General features: G+C 44.1%; 2 protein-coding genes across 2 annotated transcripts in view; both read left to right on the top strand.

Annotated features, from left to right (window-relative positions):
• Positions 1–12,076, top strand: part of LOC118411880 — a 32,415-nt gene extending 20,339 nt beyond the window's left edge. The window contains exons 3-5 of the mRNA XM_035814371.1: positions 2,471–2,532; positions 11,688–11,766; positions 11,984–12,076. Coding sequence (XP_035670264.1) covers positions 2,471–2,532; positions 11,688–11,766; positions 11,984–12,076 — 234 coding nt within the window. The remainder of the gene's footprint in view (positions 1–2,470; positions 2,533–11,687; positions 11,767–11,983) is intronic.
• A 982-nt stretch (positions 12,077–13,058) lies between these two features.
• On the top strand, positions 13,059–15,500 carry LOC118411879. The gene is made up of 3 exons (XM_035814370.1): positions 13,059–13,159; positions 13,591–14,814; positions 15,013–15,500. Exons 2-3 carry the CDS (start codon positions 13,674–13,676, stop codon positions 15,498–15,500), a joined length of 1,629 nt encoding a protein of 542 aa, XP_035670263.1. The 5' UTR covers positions 13,059–13,159; positions 13,591–13,673.
• The last annotated feature ends 4,674 nt before the right edge of the window (positions 15,501–20,174 follow it).

Here is a 20,174-nt window from a genome sequence, read left to right as displayed (position 1 = left end):
GAGCATACCAGAGCGCAGTTGGTGAAGACAGGGCGTCCTTCCTGAAGACGGGCACGGCAAGCCACAGTTTCATGAAGACCCTTCTTGGAGACAACATTGCCACCTTCAACAGTCTCCTTCCCCTGATGAAGCATTTCGGCTTGTGTTACTCAGGGTCGGTGATCTTTTCAACAGAGCTTCCTGCCGCCCAGCCTGACGAGGTGGCGCGCTGCTGGCCAGAGGTTGTGCCATCAGGCGGAGAGGAGATCTCTGTTACTATAGAGTACAGCCAAGAGCCTCCTCTGGGTCTACCGGAAACCATGGTCTCCCGTATCCTGTCCATTGAACAGACCACACGCCGTCTCCTCACCAAGGACACCGTTGTCGTTCATGTTGGAGAGAACTCAGAAGACGTCATGTACCGCCATTTCCCTACAAGAGAAGAAATCCGGATCCGGGGAGAGCCGGAGAAGGCGTGGCGCCAGGCTCAGACGGTAGCGAAGGTGATGGAGGCCTGTTGGGACGAGTTTCCTGCCTTGTACTTCAGTAACAGTGTTGGAAGTGGAGAAACAACAAAGTCGCTCACTATAGAGGCTGTGAGGCGTCACGTGCCGGGAGAATTGTTGAGGATGTCTGAAGGAAACTGGGAACGGCCACTCGATATTCCTGACGTCAGAACGCCGGAGGACGTCATTGGCAAATATTTCATCGGTACGTACTACAGGCGTCTTTATCTAGAGTAATAGAGGGACATCATTAGTTTTATACATGTACTCGTAAGGAAAGTAGGCCTTAGATATATACATAATAGACAAAGGCTTGGCTGATTTAACTTGTTTCTTTTATTTTTAACTCTATATTCTAGATGTCCCTGAGCCCATTTTCATTCACTTGGAAAACTACCACGGCACAACACTAATGTTTTAAAGTGGTGTTTCTTTAGGTGTGATCCAATGTGCCAACTCTTATCATGCAACAATATTTCTTTGGTAACAAAGTTAATTATGTAAGAAAATGACTATTTTCGTTTCTATATTTCTATGTCCTCCTGTCCAGACAACCGGCTGTACCAGGTCAGCAGGGCTGTTGGTCGGGAGTGGAGTCGGCTGGGGCAGGAGCTGGGGCTGAACAGGGCCGTGCTGGACAACATAGAAGGGAAGTACCTCAGCATTCAGAAGGCGTTCCAGATGCTGAAGTCGTGGCGCACTAAGACCCCCCACGGACCGCTCCACTACCTGCCGCAGCTGGAGGAAACACTGCAGAACATGGGCAAACCGGACCTGGCTGCAGCTGTACAGGGAGTGTATAAGGTGACTTATCTTTTACATGATGCATAAACTTCTGTGGCATATAACAGGAGAGGAGAAATTTTTGTTTAGGTGTCGTATTTACATAACCGGCTGCATGATAGCGATTTGTTTCAATGAACTGTTAGAAATGAAAATGCCAATAAAAACACTGCAGCACATCCCCAAACTGGACCTGGCTGCAAATGTACAGGGGGTGTATAAGGTTCGTTAATCAACTTCAATTTAAATCCATTTATTCAATGATGCAACAAGCTCTAACCACATACACGGATTAGTCTTTCTGAATGATTGAAAATTTCCAAGTTGCAACAGATTGAAGAGAAATTTGTTTGGCTACATGAGAAAATGGCTGCAGAAATACTTCTATGTAGTCCATTCCAAGACACCAGGAGGGTTTTTAGGCGATATTTATAATCAGTCTGAATTATTTTGAATAAAAGAATATCTGAGCCACAATAATTAAATTCTTTTAAAAAAATTGACTAAGAAAATACTCATCTATTTGAATTCCTTTGAATATTTTAGAACTATTTTGAAAAAAACTGTACAAAAATATCTTTATTTAGAATAATTGTGAAACCTCTGCGTGATTATTTCACATTTACAAATATTTACAAAAAATGGTAAACCTGGCCAAATGGTAAAATTAGTTTATTGCCCCCATAAAAGTAAGCCCTATTGTTGTATCTGTATATTTTTAGATTTCACTGCTGGGCACTGGTGGATCCTTTGTGGTGGGCCATTGTTGCATGGCACCCAACCATACTTTGCAAGGATGTGTGAATTGCTATCTTCCCAGCCCACTGAACCATTTACAAAAAATGGTAGAAAATGGAAAATAATGGTAGAATGCTGTTATCATTATTTAGAAACCATTAGAAGTATCTAATTCCACACAAGGAATATTTCCAAAGTTTTACAGGACCTGGGAAATATTTATAAAGTTGAAACAGTGTTACAAATATTTCTGAAGTATCAAATGTCTTAGACATATAATTACAAAACTTTAAAATCAATTCTAAACAATGGCCACAAACATCCGCATGGTGTCATGGAATGGACTCTATTGCTATTTATCTATCAAAAGTATGTCTACGCTATATAAAGAGAGTATGAATGTATCAAACGAAATTTGTATGAGGCCCATATAAAACAGTAAACGTACCATCTGTTCTATCCAGGAGTACCGTGATGCCTTGCCGTTGCAAGAGGTCAGTCCTGAGATGACCGGAGACACACAGTGGTGAGTTGCCATGTCCAAGTGGTCCTAGTAAATTAATTATGTTCACGCGTAATAAAATTCTGTATCATAGATCTACTCCCCCCAAAAAGTATGCTTAGAAAATATAGAAGGTCCCACAAAAGGTTTCTAAACCGGCCGTATCTAAGATCTCTGTAAGGGTTTCAGCTTAACATTGGCTGGTGCCGTTCTATCATGATGGTTTATTTTGTAACTTCTACTATACTCTACTATGGATGGAGTATCTGCAAACGTGAGTGGGCCAGGTCGTGGTAAGGCCCATCGGGCATTCAGTGCCTGTCAGGCGAAGAAAAGTACCTGTGCAGCCGGACCGACCTGGGTGTGGTGACGCCCTACCCGCTGTGTCACACCTGTATGTTTGAACACCTGGCTACAACACCTGTGTTTATCTCCACAGGTCCCTCCGCCTGCCAGGTGAAGGGAAGTACCTATTCCAAATGAGGCACATGATTGCTTCTGACCGGGTTTCGCGTCGTTAAGAGGCGACACCTGGTCGGGAGCAGTCCACGTGCTCTCATTAACCACCTGTACATCCTCACCTGTCCATAGAACCTTTTATACGCCCAGAGCCTTTCATTCCCATATGTTGGCCGAGCTACGCCGGAGAGGTCGGGCTTGGTGCTGGTTCGCCTGAGTTCATCGTTTTGGCTAGCTGTGCCCGCCTGCCCTCCCACCCCGCTTCCCGCCCGCCTGCTCGTACGTCCTGCAGGCTCTTTTCAACCCATTCTGCCCGCGTTAGGCGAGGAACTCTACAGGGCCAAGAGCTTCAGGAACGCACAGGATTTTGGAGCACACATTTGTGAGGTGACATTAGGAGCGTTTGATTTTTCTTTTTCACTAGTTTGTGCGGTTTTACCATGTTGACTTCCGTTCGTAAATTGTTCTCGTTTGGTTGACAGTAGTAGTTTCACGCAGTGAGTGGTATTTCCACAGCCGTGCAGGTATGTTAATTCGGTGATAAATGTTTTCGCATTACTTAGTTTGATATGTTAATTTGGTGATTGGCATGCTCGAAGCTTTGGAGTTAAACACGTTTTCGGGGTAATTAGCTCGTATGCTGCAGTCGTTTCGGATATTGGCGAATGGTTTGCTCGCAGTGCTATGGTTTTAATGTTATGGGACCACAGAGACACATATAAGAAGAGGAAGACATGTGAATTTGGCGAATGGTTTGCTCGCAGTGTTTGGGTTTGATATGGTGGCTGGCCCCACATGTGAATTTGGCGAACTTTGTGCTCGTAGTCTTTGGGTTTGATATGGTGGCCACAGAAACACAAAGAAGTAGAAGTAGTAGTAGTAGGCATCCTTCCATCTTTGCAGATAATGGAAGTGTTTTTGTTTGTTATGGTGGCCACAGAAAAAAAGAAGAAGAAAAAGAAGACATGTGATTTTGACGAATTTTGTTCTCGTAATCTTTTGGTTGGACATAGTAACCACAGAAACGCAAAGAAGAAGGAGAAAACTTGTGAATTTTGCGAATGGTGTCCTCGCAGGGTTGTGGTTTGACATGGTGGCCGCCGGAACACACAAAAGAAGAAGAAGATATGTGATTTTGGCGAATGGTGTGCTCGCAAAGTTATGGTTTGACTTGGTGCCTGCCGGAACACAAAGAAGAAGAAGACGTGTGAATTCAGAAGTTCGGGCTCACAGTTTTCATGTCAAACTTGTTGGGGTTATTGGAGAAGGGTTTAGGCACAATTTTATTGGCGCAGATTGTTTTTGATTTTGGCAAATGCAGTGCTCGCGCCGTTATGATTTGGCATGTGTTTTCGGCAGTTCGACTTCGCATCTTTTACGTAAAACTTGATTTGGATATTGGCCAAGGGTTTGATTGAAAATTTCATGGTGCAGATTGTCGTGTGAATTTGGCGAAGGGTGTGCTCGCAGTGTTATGAATGATTGCAACCTTTAGTTGCATTTTTTGTCGCGCTGGGCTAAGTAAGTCGTATCACCTGGCAACATCCATATACTGGTAACGTTGGTAACTTATTCATTTACATTTTTTGTGTGCATTTTTGCGTTTAATCTATACTCTAGCACATGAGGATCCATCCTCTCAGTCTTGCTACGGGCACCGGGGTTACTAAAAACCCTTTACGTTGGTATGCCCCTAACCAGGGGTTGGTGTTCCGTCCCCGGGCTGACCTTGGTTGGATTGCGATGTGTCGTTTCTAGTAGTAACGTTAGTCCGGTTAAGCTGCATTGTCATTTTCGTTTGTTTTCTCGTTGGTCGTGCAGACCTACCTGGTGACAAGTCTCGTCTGTGTTTGGTTTTTGGGAGTTTTTAGGGATGTTAAGTTGAATGTTTGGCAGCTCAATCGTAAAGGTCAGTCTTGGGACGACTCCAACCTTTGCTCTAATTCGTGCAGGAGGTTGATTAAATATACTTTAAGTTGGATAGAATCTTTGCTGTCAGAGAGTAGACAAAGAGTTTGTGTTGATGAAAAAACATCAGAATGTGTCCACACTATGAAATACACAGTGATAAGCTGGGAAAAGGACACCCCGAGATAGTTAATGTACCGCAATGTTACTTGTACCCTAATGGAGTTTACGCAGCAGGAAAAGCACTTGGGCATCACAATTGACAGGGAACTGAGTTTCAGTAAGTACATATCTAACATATGTATTAAGACAAATCAGATTGCAGGACTCATTGGAGAACATTTTGCATTTATAGACAAGGTGGTGTTCTTTCTTCTATTTAAGTCACTGGTTTCAACTAGTCAAGAGTACGAGGCTCCAACATGGTCATCCTATACATGGAAGCAGGTCCTGGAACTTGAAAAGATCCGAAAGAGAATAACTAAGAGAGTCCTCGGCCCTAGTAGTTTAACCGTTGAAGAGAGTTTGAAGGCTCTGAAATCACCAACATTGGTCTTTAAGAGAATCAGAGGAGATCTCATAAACACTATATGTCATTTTGAGCTAATAACGAACACTCGAACAACACTGTCTCCGGATTAAGAAAAAAGAGCCGATCGAGAAGTCATAGAAGGACACGCTTCTTCTGTATCAGGGTTATCTCGTGGTGGAATAAGCTACCAAAATCTGTGGTGACATCTCCAAGCGTAAAACTGTTTTGAAGAGAGACTGGATAACCACTTGAGGCAACACAGGGCGCACTGTATCTTAAAAGCCCTGGATAATCTGCAGTTATCAGGGATGACAGTGTTCTGAGAATGAGTGAGTGGCCTAAATCGGAACAGGGGTTCCTACCTTTGCCAGAAGAATTCTATTCTACTCTAATAAATTGTTGGGGTTTCAGTCAAACAGGTGCCAGGTAACAGTCGTAGGTGGCACTGCTAGTGATTGTCTTTCATTCCAGACGGCGTCCTACAAGGGGCCGTGCTCGGACTTTTATATTTCTTATTGTACATAGATGACATGCCAAACTACTTAACCCAAGGTCAGATAGTACTCTTCAAAGTCGCGATCGGTTACAAGAAATGTTGTTTTGAATGCTGATTGCAACAGTACTGAGAGGTGGCTGGATGGGAACAGACTGACAACTAATGTACCTAGATACGAGTCAAGAAACAGAAGTTTTGAATTTTGTGTTTTCTGCTAGATATCGGGTAGTGGTTTCATCTTTTAATGAATGAATGATTGTAGTCATTTATTGTACATTGTTGGTTAAACAAGCCAAGTACAGGTCGCAACAAGACATAACATGGATTGGTATACTATAATAGTATCACAAATCTAGTCTACACAGAAGTTCGGCTTCTTCTCGCGTCTTGGTAATTGTGAAACTGTAGGACTGTATTGGTTTAGTTATGGTTGGTTTGTCAAAGCATATGAGGATTATAAACTTGTCAGTGCTATTCATGTGTCTAAAGTGAGGGAAGCTACTTTCTAGATAAAAAGATAGCGCATTTCTATCTTGTCATACATATCACAATCAACAGTGAAGTGCACGTCATCTTCTACCATGTTTGAAGTACAAAAATGGGCAGACTCTTAAATGAATCATTGCAGGCCCCTACGGTCAAACTCGCATCCGGCCGTAGAAAAAAAAAACTCTTCTTACATAGGTGCATTTGTTTGGAGGGAATTGCAAGCTGTGGTTAGAGTGGCCACAACTCACCACTCATTTAAGAAACTTCTGAATCCGACTTTTAACCCCTAGGCCCTGTTTTACGATTTGGTGCGGATAACAACTGTGAGAAGTGGTATGATTGTGTTTCTTGCAGGGTGGACTTGTCTTGGTTAGTTATACTAGTATACAAATATTTGTATTGTGTTTAAACTCTATATATGTGTGTACTCAGGGTCTCCCTGGTAAGCAGTGTTTATCCACCCTGATTATGAATACAAATGTAGATAAGTTGATTCAGTGTTTGAGGAGCGCCTGCCGTTGCAGGTTCAGGTGTTTAGAATCTTTGGGACACTTAAGGTATGGAATCAGACGTTTGGTTATGAGTATCATCCGAATCTAGGGAGAATGGTCCTGGGAGCGCTTGGCCCTAAGGAGGACGAAGAAATCTTCGTTCTCGTTTTTTACTGTCATTGGCATTTACTAAAGAAGCTAAGTCTCTGTGTGAAACGGTGCATGTTACGGTCGGTTTACCGGCATCGGTTGAAGTTAAGCTGAGCAAGGGGAAGTAAGAGGAATTCCTTGGCTGTGCAGTTTTTGAGAACCCCTTCAGGCTTTAGAAGCGGGATGGGTGCGTGGTATTGGAGTTGCAACTCTAATCGATCTTTGGCAAAGCAGTGCAACAAAATTTTTCGGTTCTGTCTTAGTTCTCCATAATAATTTTAAGGTGACCATTTGTGTATTCGTGGCCTCGTCCTTCCTCTCAATCCTGTTTCGAACTTCGCCGGGTTACTAACAACCCTCTACTTACGTAGGCCCTTAACCAAGGGTTGAGGTTCGTCTCAGGGCTGACCTTGGTTGGCTCGAGTGTTGTCGCTGTTATTGGTTACAGTTTTCAAGAGAGTTAGGGTTTCCTCTCTTGCTATCTAGCAGTTCGGTGAGCGGAAACTTGCTAGACGCGATTGGTTTTTTCCTGACTGGGAATATCAAGATCCGTTCGACCCTGAGTCGGCGGCGCAGCGGGCGCAACAGCGACAACTCCGATTTGTCGACTTCCGAGGTCAGCCGTGGGACGATTCCAACCCTAATGCAGGATATCGCGTCGGGGTCTGTGCAAGCGAGTACAGCTATGGTCAAGTTTACAGACCCTAATTCTTTTATAGCAGGCCAATTAGGCCATCATACTGCGGAGTGGAAATTGATTTTGGCCGACCATCCAGATAAGGATATGCTGTTAGAGTGGGTGAATAAAGGGGTAGACGTGTACAAGTTCTTTACTCCATTTAAAGGCAAGTTTCAGGGAAATCGAATTAAGGTAGACTTTCCTGAGCCGCAAGTGTTTGTTAACAGCGTGTATTGTAAATCTTTTGTAAAGTTTATTGCTTCCTTTCCATTATTGGATAGGCTGGAAACAGGCGCAATCTAAATTTTGGGGGAAGGTAGGTGAAGGCGCACCACCCTACCTAATATTGCTCTTAACGGTGGATTCGGCTAAGCCTCGTTTGTGTTGTGATCAGTGATATCTGAATTTATTCATTATAAGGATTGCCCGTTTGTCTTAGACAAGTTGGTCGACGTTACCAAGTATGTTAGGCCAAACACGTTTCAAACGAAGTGCGATGATAAGTCGAGCTACGACCACATCTCGATACATCCAGAATCTAGGACGCTGCTTGGTTTTCAGTGGGTGGGCTTCTGGTTTGTTTGTAATAATCTTCCTTCTGGGTTCAAATCGTCGGCCATGATTTATAACACGTTAGGTTTGGCCGCGACAAGGAGAGTACTGTCAGTAACAAGATCAAACGCAGCGCTGAATTTGTATATTCAACTCCAACAAGCTCCCCTCTTTCCATGACTGACAGCCAGTCATCTCTCATATTAACCAAGGCAGATGTGGTCGAGCGATTAGGATGGTAAGCGGGTTATGCAGTTGACACAATATCGTTTAAGTTTGAATAGCGCAAAATCATGAACAACTCTTTCGAACACTTTGCGCGCACCTCAACACTGAAAGTAGGCTGGTTGGCCGGCTGTTTTTTCCAGTCAGTCGCGTTCTGGAATTCTTAGTGAGGGGGCGTACTTTTGTGTCTCTCCATTGACTGGGGAAAAGGCCGGGGATTAGTGACTGATTGACAATGGGGTGCACAGGTGCGGCTATATACAAATATGGCAATCTCATTAATCTGTTTTCCATATGGTCCACAGCGCATGATGCTGGTATAGGTATGTCAGTCAGCAGCCCCAGAATGCCATCTCTACTAATTGTCTTGAATTAATTTCAGACGGCATTCTTAATGTGACATAATTGAATGAAGAATTTTATGGCACATTTTTGCCCCACTGGGCTAAGTAACGGTTATATATATGCAGCAATGGAAACAATCACACACGTCTACATATGCAGATATGCATCTTATCTATTCTAGTACTTTCGATTTCCTCTTGCTTCTTGGTAATTGCATAAATGTAGCTAGCTGTATGGTTAGTTAGAGTTGGTTTATCAAAAACTGTCAGGAATAAAATTTCTCCTTGCCGTTCAAGTGTCTGAAGTGGGGATATTTACTTGACACATAGTCAAATAGGATGCTCCTATTACTATCATACAAAGGACATTCTACAGTAAATTGTACTTCATCTTCTACTTTACCTAAACTAAAAAATGGCAGATTCTTTGCTCTAGAGGAGTGTGGTTATTTCTTCCTGATTCGATTCGTAATTGGTGACGACTGATTCTTAGTTTTGTGATGGTAGATCCGTGTCATACATTGGTAATCTTAAGATATTCTTCTTCGTTATAAGATTGTTTATTTTTCGTAGTAGCAGCTCTTTTATTGTTGTGGATTTCAGATAGAAAGGTCGGGAAATAAATATCCTTTAAGCCCTGATAGATTAGTGAAATAATTTGAGGTGTACTTGAGACTGTTGACTTGGCGTTTTTGCCAGACGAAAGCATAACCACATTTTCTCCAGAGAGTTGCGTACACCAGAAGCCCAACATTTAGCACCAGATGCTTCTAAATCCATTTGGCACAAGAGAGCTTCTGCTTGAAGGTTGTCAGCTGGCACGTTCTTACAAAGTCGAATGGAATACTTGATGGTATTTAGGGAGGCCTCCAGATATATTATGTTGATCAATTCAGTTCAGTCACAGTTGGATTTGGAAGATCAATATCTGTTCTGTAAGTTTTGTTTTTGTCAATATAACACTAGTTGTGGGTAAAGTAATTGGCAATGTCAGATGGTTTGGTATGGAATTTTGCCATCAACTTCCACTCAGGATGGGGATTGGGTATTACAGCGACCCGGTGACTGCAAAAACTGCAAGAGAAGATCCATATGAAAGGCAGGTTATCCCCCCGGACAGACAGTGCCCGTGTCCGTAGGAAAATTGACTTCATAACGACTTTTCGTTGGGATTGTAAGCAGAATTGTTCGGTTTGGGTTCTCCTGGACAAGAGGTGCTCCCGTCAGTGCGTGGGCAAACCGTTATAACTAACTTTGGTGAGGGTTAACGGAAGCTCAACCTGGCGTTTATTGAAAGCAGGACGTGAAAGATAGGTACTGTGATGCGTCGTTTTTTCCGGCCGCAAGTGTGATAAAACCCGAAAAAAAGGAGAACTCTGGACGGTGGCTTTGTCTCATGAGTGAGAACTAGTACATATGCACAATCCGAGAGAATGTTGACGGTGAAGATATCAGTAAGACGAGCTCATACGTAGTGCTAGGCAGGGAGGCGGTGACGTACTTTTGTGGACAGCAAAAGGAAATAAAGACAACTTCGGAGTCTCCGATAATAGCTGGTTTAGGTATGGGAAAGTATTGAGGTTTGGGGAAAGTAATGAGGTTTGGGGAAAAGGTTTGAGGTTTGAGGAAAGTTGAAAGATGTGGAAGTCAAGACGTGGGTAAGATTCGGAAAGGTTTAAGTGATGAAACAAGCCCGAGATGGTGCGCACGGAGGTGGGACCACGGAGGACTTTTTTGCCCATACCTTAACCTTCTTCCGGAGATTCGCCTGGGGGCACTGCGGATAGGGTACTATTCCAAATGAGGCACATGATTGCTTCTGACCGGGTTTCGCGTCGTTAAGAGGCGACACCTGGTCGGGAGCAGTCCACGTGCTCTCATTAACCACCTGTACATCCTCACCTGTCCATAGAACCTTTTATACGCCCAGAGCCTTTCATTCCCATATGTTGGCCGAGCTACGCCGGAGAGGTCGGACGGAGGTAGCTGGGGAGCTTTAGAAAGTAGAGGGACATGGACGGAAGTGACTTGAGGGTGTATGATTTTAAGTGGATGGTATAAAGATATGAGGAGGGTATGGAAAGACAGGCCTATGAAGCTGGGAACTAAATTGAATTCATAATGCGTCTTAACTTTGTGAGGTTTCGTACGGTTTAGGAACTTGTCAAGCGACACCAAGAGCTTGACACCATCCTGGAGATGGTAACAACACATCTTGAACTAGGAACATGGAGAAGGGTCTATTGTTGCGTTCGTCAAGCGCGGGTGAGGTGACTGGGCCTGGTACACGCCTACCGCGGATGGCTTTGAACTCGGTTCCAAAAGGGAAAAGAGATAGGGCGGCAAATGATCTAGAATGTCTGGCGGGGCTTGGATGAAGTAAGATTCTTTTGGTAAGACACTGGATAGCGGGGATTGGAAAATTGCGGTAGCCCGCTTTGGAGGTAGCTGGGATGCGGCGAAGAAGAAGATGTTGGATGAGTTTAGGGCGGCCCGCCGAACATTCGCTAATCCAGCCGCGGACAAGAAGATTGGTGTAGCTTATGTCAGACCGTCCCCGTTGCCATGGATGTGTTGCACAAGAGACGTGGGACGTTTGGGGAAGTAAGGGCACTAAAACACCCGCCCTCCCGCCCTTTTTCCCGTTCTCTGCTCGTAGACCGTTCAGTGACCCTTCGGTCGACACTCCGGACTTTTTTGCCCATACCTTAACCTTCTTCCGGAGATTCGCCTGGGGTCACTGCGGATAGGGTACTGTGCAGACGGACCGACCTGGGCGTGGTGACGCCATACCCGCTGTGTCACACCTGTATGTTTGAACACCTGGCCGCAATACCTGTGTTTATCTCCTCAGGTCCCTCCGCCTGCCAGGTGAAGGGAAGTACCTGTGCAGACGGACCGACCTGGGCGTGGTGACGCCCTACCCGCTGTGTGTTATACCTAACGTTATACCTCTTTTAAAAGATGAGACTCGGACACCAAAGGCATACCCATGTTTCTCCAAAAATCAATGTTTTTGACTCATATGATAAAACAATTATTTTTCGTATTGCAGAGTTGTGATTGTGTAAAGGAAAGCATATCTAACCGTTTGACTCTTAAAGAGAATGAAGCCTTGCCACTAAGGACTTCCACCATATTTGTTTCCAGAACTCACCCCAGAAGACCTCCAAGTCGTGCACGTGGTGGGAGATTCCCCCGAGCTGCTGCCGGTTACAGAACTCACCCCCTCCCATGCCGTGACCAGGTTCAAGAAAGGCAGCCTGTTTGGGGTGGTGGGGAGGACAGAGAAGGTATTGAGCATCACCAGAAGAGGCCTGCTGACGGCCTTTGTCTGTGTGGACGACTCCGACATTTCCAGGCTGAAAGTTTATATCGTCTCCAACACAAGGACCATGCAAGAGGTCAGGATCGATGTTGGTGATGATTATTTTACACTTTTACATTTTCTAATTCTATGTCCTAGATTTGTATGCTTAGTGTTCTGAAACCGTATTGCTCTTTTTTCCACCATCACCAACACAGACCCTGGAGAAGGACGAAAATAAGCGTAACTTTGCGCTCTGTGACTCCACGACCTGCCATTTGTATCCAGGCGTTGTCTATCATCTTGAGGGAAGCGTTACAAACGGCAGAGACACGTTTGTGTCTTCATCTCCACAGGTTTGTTTTATGTGCTGTCAACACAAGGCCGTTTACAATCAAAAGAGTTGTTGGAAAACAAAGACACAGAGATATTTCGAAGACAAGAGTGTGTCTGTGCGGAATTAAAACGTAAAATTCGTTTATTGAATTCTCGACATTAGCATCTACCTTTTTTCATTTCTTTGACTTGCAGTGTCTCCTATTTGAGGACACGTTCGACACGAACAAATTCTACAAGCCGTTCCGGGTGGAAGTTACGTCCGACATCTGGAATAGCAGCACCACCTCGCGACTAAGCCTGGAACTGCTTAAGGAGGCCCAAAATGGTGCAAAGGATCCTGTTGCAGATCTAACCCTGGGTAAGATCAATCTTTCTAGAATGAAAATATCGCATTTATAGAAATGTAAAAAAAGCCGTTATCATGTTATAAAAAATGGACAGATATCTTATGCAACTTATCAACATTGGTCAACTTAACGGATTCAGAAAAGGTTCTGAGCGTTCAGCTAAATGATTTCGGCCATGCTGCTTTTAAAAAAAGTTGATCATTCACCCCTCTTCACGGCTCTCAGGCCACTACAAGCGAGGCTGCAGTACCGAAGGCATTGACAGCGGTCTTTCCACACCCACGGAGCTGGTGGAGTCTGTGAGACGACGACTGGAATCTTCAAACATTGCAGGTATTGTCTATTTTTTTACGTTTTTCTGTAGTGATTGTGTAATCATTTTTCAATATTTTTTCAAGGTTAGCGCTTGACAATAGCTATAAGCTAGTTGGGCAGCCTTGGCTGTTCAGGGTAATTTTTAACTAAACGAACGAACGAACAAATAAATAAATCAAGCATTGTTTAAATAATGAAAATAATGGTGAACTACAATGGTGACTGGTGAATCAAATTACTTTCTAATTTCGCTATCCTAATATTTGTAGCAAAGCAAACCAGAAGGAGTAGTGGTGGCATAAGGCATGGGCTTCCATAAGACCAACAGTTCTTGTTTATTATTTGTCATTTAAAGTGCGCCCTGATCGTTTTGTGTCAAATTATGTCAGACGGCCGATTTAAGTATGGCCAACATGTGTGATACTGAGAACACTTAAATTATTTTCAAGGCAAAGTTTCGGTCCTGTTGGTTGGATATGAATTCAGCACATCAAAGGGCGGAATCTCCACCATCAACCGCCAGGTGGCGCACATGATCAACGCCGCGGGTGCCAAAGTCCACGCAACCGTGTTGGAGGCAACTGAACAAGACGAGAGGGATGCTAAGGTGGGCGGAGTCAACCTCATCAAACCGGTTAGTGCTGGCTCCACTGCAAAACCATCTGTAGAATGGCTGACTTTGTATCACAGCGTTCACTTTCCAGACATCCCATCAGATGTCTGCTGCATTGTGGGCCATGTTGACGTCACAAGTAGGGCTGCCAGGAAGATCAAAGAAGAGCGATTTCCACACGCCAAGCTTGTCATGTTCGGTCACGTGGCGCCAGAGGAGACGGAGCACTACAAAAGTGACGAGAAGGCCCTGGGTGTGGGGAGGAAGGAAGCCAGCATCCAGGACGACATTGGCAAGGCTGATGTCGTCTTCTCGGTAGGACCGCGCATTCACCGCCATTACGACAGGTTCCTCCGTCGGAATCACGTGACTCACCACATCTTCCTACCAGAGCCTTCAAAGGTTTTCCGTGAAGCAGATATGATCTTTGAAGAAGATAAAGTCCGAAAGCCAGAGAGAGTGGTTCTGTCCATCGGCAGGGTGCGGAATGTGGAGAGGCTGAAAGGTCATGACCTGGCCGCAGGATCCATAGACAAGGCAGCACATCGGCTTGACAATCAGTACACACTGAGGCTGAGAGTCCGCGGCATCGATAAGAACGACTTCACGAAGACCAAGAGAATCCTGGAAGAGAAGCTGAGATCTGGCCGGGTCAAACCCACCCTGCTCCCGTACGGCACTCAAGAGGAGATTCGCCGAGACATGGAGGCCTGTCATCTGGTCCTAATGCCGTCCCGGGCCGAACCGTTCGGACTGGTCGGCCTGGAGGCCATCGCGGCAGGAGTTCCCGTCCTTATCTCAGAGCACTCGGGCCTTGCAGAGCTGATAGAGGAGCTATCAGACAGGCTGGGGCAGCCCACGTTCCGCCACTGTATCGTCAGAATGAAGGGAGACACCGCGACCGACGCTGATACAGAGAAGTGGGCAGAAAGAATCGAGGACGTCCTCAAGAACGCCAGGTCAGAGTTCGAGGAAGCCCGCGCCTTCAGGGAGAAACTGCTGGCCTCCAAGTACTGGGAAGAGTCTCACCAGACGTTCCTACAGGCCTGTGGCATCACTGGTAAGAAACCATAGTCATCTCATAATCATTGTGCATGATCAATATGCTCGTGACTTGCAGCGCTTTCAATGATTCTGTTGTGCTCATGCTTACCTAGACCTTCATGTACATTCCTATAGGGACACTGGGCAGCAGTATTTCACCCGGTCTTAATTTTCTTTACATTGTTTTTACTTAAGAAATGTTCATTTTCTTCAGGTCGCTTCCCAAGAGCCGCCATGCCTCCCAGTAAACCAGCCGAGAGACCCTCCGAACCGGACCGGGAACACTTGGCTGAGACGGTAGAGGAGGCCGGGCCCGTCAGTCGGCTGGAACAGCTCAGTCTGGAACACCCAGCAACAGCCGCCATGTCCTCCAGTAAGCAAGCGGACACGCCCAGGTGCCCACAGACAGACGACAAGGAACCATCAGCTGAGACGGTAGAGGAGACTACTGGCATGGCCGTCGAGTCCAGCGCATTGAAAGAAAAGCGCCCCCTGTTGAGCCAGTCAGAAAGAGCACGTGCCATGAGGACCTCGCCCCGTCTTCTGCAGCAGGAGGAAATTGAACTTGAGGAACTGGGGACAGTTACAGAGACAACTCACCTGTCGCCAGCCGGGGAGGAGCAGGAGGAAACAGGAGAAGCTGAGACCGCGGGGATGGTCTGCTGCCGACGCTGTCCGCATGGAGCATGCTCAGTGTTGTAGCATGTGAGATGTCACAAACCCACAAACATGCCATGACACTGGCCTAACTCTAACCAAACATCTGAGCGCATTATCATGAAAATATAGCTGGTAAAATGCGTTCATCTCATGCCCGTAGGTAGGGGGGTGGGGGGTGGGGTTCGGAAGAACCCCCCCACACACACACACACGCTCAAAAGGTCCGCTTTTTCAGGCTCGAAGGTCCACTTTTTTCATGTCCAAGATTTTTCAAAGGCATGACTGATTTGCATTTTTCCCTGATAGACATTTCAACCGATAGTACTGAGTCTATCTGCAAAATTTGCCCCAGAAAGTGCAGGAAATGGCTTTTCAGAGGGTCCAGATTTCAAAATTTCCCCGGACCTCCATTGCGACGCCTCGCGCCTTTGGTGTCGGACATGGTGAAAATATGTCGAGGGAGTTGGCCTCAAAGACTTACGCAAAAGCCTTGTCCTTTAATAGAAATTCCATTAAACTTCGCAAGCGATTTTGCCCGTCAAAATGCAGGAAATGGCGTTTCAGAGGGTCAAAATTTCAATTTTTCCGGGGGAGCATGCCCCCGGACCCCCCCAGGTAGCTGCGGCGCTCGATGGTCCCACAATTAAAATCCTGGCTACGGGTATGCACCTTCTATTGGTAACATCCATTACATGTTCTTCGCGATCACATAATCTTTGCATCACCATATGCTGCTGCATCTCATGCTAGCATATGCGTGCTCTGTAATCACCGGGCCTGTCAAATATTGAACTGTGGACAGTAGTTACAAAAGACGCTGGCTGATCAGGGTGAAACGGGAGAAGCTACCCTCGGGAGAGCCTGCTACCATCGCTGTCCGCACGGTACATACTCTGTATTGTAACGTGATATATCACAAATCCCACAAACCAGATAGTAGCTTCTCATTGGCGACTAATGTAGCAAATGACAGTTGTAAATATGTAGAAGTCACAAAATGTGTTAATCTTTCATTTGTAACATACGTTGTTTGCTTCCGAGTTTTGCATCTCAAAGGGCGCAATGCAGAGAGATCACCTGGTATGTCAGGAAAATGTTGCTGAAGTGTGTATTTTGACATGCACGATGATTAGGATAACATTACTGCGTTGAGGTTTTATGCGGAACAACACCAATTGCAGTCTTTTTAAACGTTCAAATGTTTGTACTGTTTTACAAATTTCTGATTAAATTCCCATGAGTGCCCGATGAACGCATGCCCTTTCTGTATGTTCCCTGCCGTTACATTAGTTCTACAGCGACTTACATGCAGTTTTATAGAACATATAGGGATGTTAGACTAGGCCATTAACAGCTGTAGGATAAATAGAAGATAGACAATAAAGGAACGATAAAGGCCTGTCACATAAATGTCTTTGTGCGGGACAAATCTGACCAGTAAGCCTGGTGCACCATGATATCCAAGCATAAAGAGTGGGGAGGTTAGAACAATGTTATTCAAACTGATCATGACTGACTGAAGCTGAATAACAGTGCAACGTTGAAACTTTGACCGCAAGTTTCGCACGGAAACATATTCCTGCTTGAGTATGACGAAATTCATAACAAGTTGGAGCCTTCCTTGCCAACAGACGGTGGTTATGTCAGCTACGTTACGATACTATGCATAGCGGCGCACAAGGCTGACGTTACCATGACGACCGTGTTACCATGTTTTTTGTGAATCATGACTCGGCAGGTTTTGTTGCATGTAGCCTGGTTGCTGGCTGTCAGTGTAACTTTTTTTGCGTTTTGTCCCCACCCAAACGTCAAAAAAGTTAAACCCGCTACAATTATGAAAACATTATCTATAGCATAGACTAATGTTATATATCAGCTGCATTAGGGTAGTATAGACAGAGTTTATATCATACCGCTCCAACTGACAACACGAAGGAAGTGCGAGTGTCTATTTATTTTACACTTGGAATCTCGATAAAGTTTCAAATTGTGAAGGTTGTAGCGTTACATTGTTACTTAATATTCTTATAATAATGGGAAAATGCAGCAGGGTAACGGGGTTCAGATATACAGTTAATATCCTAAATAGCCACATCGGTCAGACAGACTGCACAGCCTGCTGCTGAAAACCTGAATTTCTGCGTTTCTCACAACCAGTGGACAACAGTTACAGCCGTTTGTAAGTACCAGATAGAGGTTATGTCAGCTGAATCACAGTATTGTATAGGGAGGCCAACAAAACGGCATTTTATAATTATCATGGTAAACTTGTTCTGTGAGAATCTTGAAAGAACATGGGTGAGAAAGGCGATGACATCACACACTTGTAATGAGTAAGGCCTGGTATTTAGGCATGACAACTAGATTTTGTGTTTCTATGAGTTTTTTTTTACAGAATTGGAAGAACACCCTGACCCAATCCGACACTCTGACTGGACTATTTGTTCGTTACGACTCCGATGGATGCACATTCTGGCATGCTAAATCGTCATGATTTCTAACCAACATGTTTTAAGCGAAGGGATATGACTTTACTCACTTACTAACCTTGCCTGCACTCCACGATGCCTCTTCTACACATTCTTCTTGACTTGCATGCTCTTAAAAGACAAACCTGTATATGAAGAAGTTTACAGCAACCATTAGGGAACATAACACCATCTAACAGTTACATCCGGGATCTTCAGACCCTGGCTGAAGATCTCAGACCGAAGTTTCTGATAGGCGTTCTACAGCCTGTTGTTGTCACATGACGTTCCGCGTCTTCCGCACCTAATCAGAAATAATTGTGGCCTTCCTGATGTATAAGATGGAGGTTATGTCATTAGTATCTCAGTAACTGGTATAGAGGTATGGAAACTAGAACTTGAGTCATAGTTATGAATTAGGGAATTGATATGGCCTTTCACGAGACGCCATGACATCGACCCTGTATTTTTCAGAACTGAAACAGGAAACAACATTTTTATCCTAGGTCTGAATAAGTGAAGTGTGAGCAGCAAATTATTTCCTACATGGCTAAATTTTACTATTGTTAAGCTAGCACATGGTGTCTGTCACATTGATCGTAAGATTCTGTAAAAATTATAACTGTCTAGTTATGTATGAATATACAGGTAGCAATCCCAGTTTCAGAGACACAGACAACTGAAGACTGACCAACTGGTGTGTTCCCAACCTTGTTTCGTTACTGTGAGACTTCACAAACTTCATCGAATTCTAAGAGGATAACATTGTTTTCAAGTGTATACAATCAAAAATCCAAGCTCTTCTGAGGTCACCTGAACATTCATGTTTTGGTACAGACCGAAGAAATGTTTGCATGTTGGATATTTTGCAAGTTGGTACAGGTTTGGTCAGAATGACACTTTGGAGCTGAGAAAGTGATAATGTTTTAGATTCGTTTTATGTCAGTTCTCTGCAATTGTATACATTTAAACTGCAATTTACCCAGTCGCACAACTGCAAAATGCTCTGCACCCATCGAAACAACAAATTTAATCATAATTCCTCACTAGGTTGAATGTATACCATTGTAACTGTTTGTTCACCATCTCATAATTCTGTAGGTACCCTGAAACTGCCACATTTAGAAATAAGGTAACATTAACTAGATATGCTAAGTGCAGATTAATTAATCCACTGGCACAAATATCCAGGTGTTCAGGACATTCTAGAGAAAGCCCGAAATAAAACCTTTTCTTTCAACGCTGCAGTATTAGAGTAAATAATTGCGTACATGGACAGGAATGCAGTTATAGGACACCCAGCTAACCTATGCTCTAATCAATTCAGATCTGATATATATAAAAGTAACCAATAGCAGCAGAGAATTTGGTAGATCCTGTTTAAGATTTCTCTCATACTGTTTTGTTGTCCTTTACTTACTGGCCCACCTTAAGCTTATTTGTACAGAGTTTTTAAAGATTTGTTTGTGCAATGCAATGTTCAAATTTTATTGCAGTAGAACAGTCATATTTTTGTTACATTACTGAAAGCACATGTTCAGTTTGTCCTAAAGGAAAACACTGTATAGGAGTACAGTAGTAATAGCGTCTTAGATACACAAAGGAAAATATGTCCGTAATATATATGAATAGATATATATATGTGTTATGTATTAATAGTTTTGCATATCTCTCACAAATGATTCAATGTAACTTGTATCAATTTGAATCCGTAAAGCAGAAAGAAGGTGTAAATACATGTAAAAAGAAGGCTGGAATACCTGCTGTGTATATGTCATCACATCACGTGTTACACTATCTTTTAAGCCTTAACTGCCATTTTACAACAGCCAATAACAGAAGAGTATGAGTAGTTTGAGTGTTGACTAAGCGTTGCCAAGTGTACAGAAAACAGATGTTAGGTTGTTATAAGAAACATGTAACATTTCCTGACTGTAAATAAGAGAGACTCTGCCGAGGTTTGGTGAAGCACCAGGCCCTCTGCACAGTGTTGCTTTCCCCGCTAACCGTCCTCATTACCAGAACTCTGTTGATGCGGATGTGCTGAAAGTTCATTTCTAAGCAAAATATGCTTTTGACTAGCTTTGAAACGTCTTTTCTTTATCAATGAGGGGTTTAGGTATTCACTATCGACATCGTTTGAAAGGATTTCTTAGAAAGTTTTGAATTTCTCGTCTGTTGCTCTTTTAAAACTTGAGACATCCACTGAAGGGCAATACAGAATCCGTTTTAACCAATCAGAGTGAAG

This window comes from Branchiostoma floridae, chromosome 3 (assembly GCF_000003815.2).
Source record: "Branchiostoma floridae strain S238N-H82 chromosome 3, Bfl_VNyyK, whole genome shotgun sequence".
NCBI lineage: Eukaryota > Metazoa > Chordata > Leptocardii > Amphioxiformes > Branchiostomatidae > Branchiostoma > Branchiostoma floridae.
The sequence above is the reverse complement of the archived record's forward strand: the minus strand, read 5'-3'. Positions and strand labels throughout refer to the sequence as shown.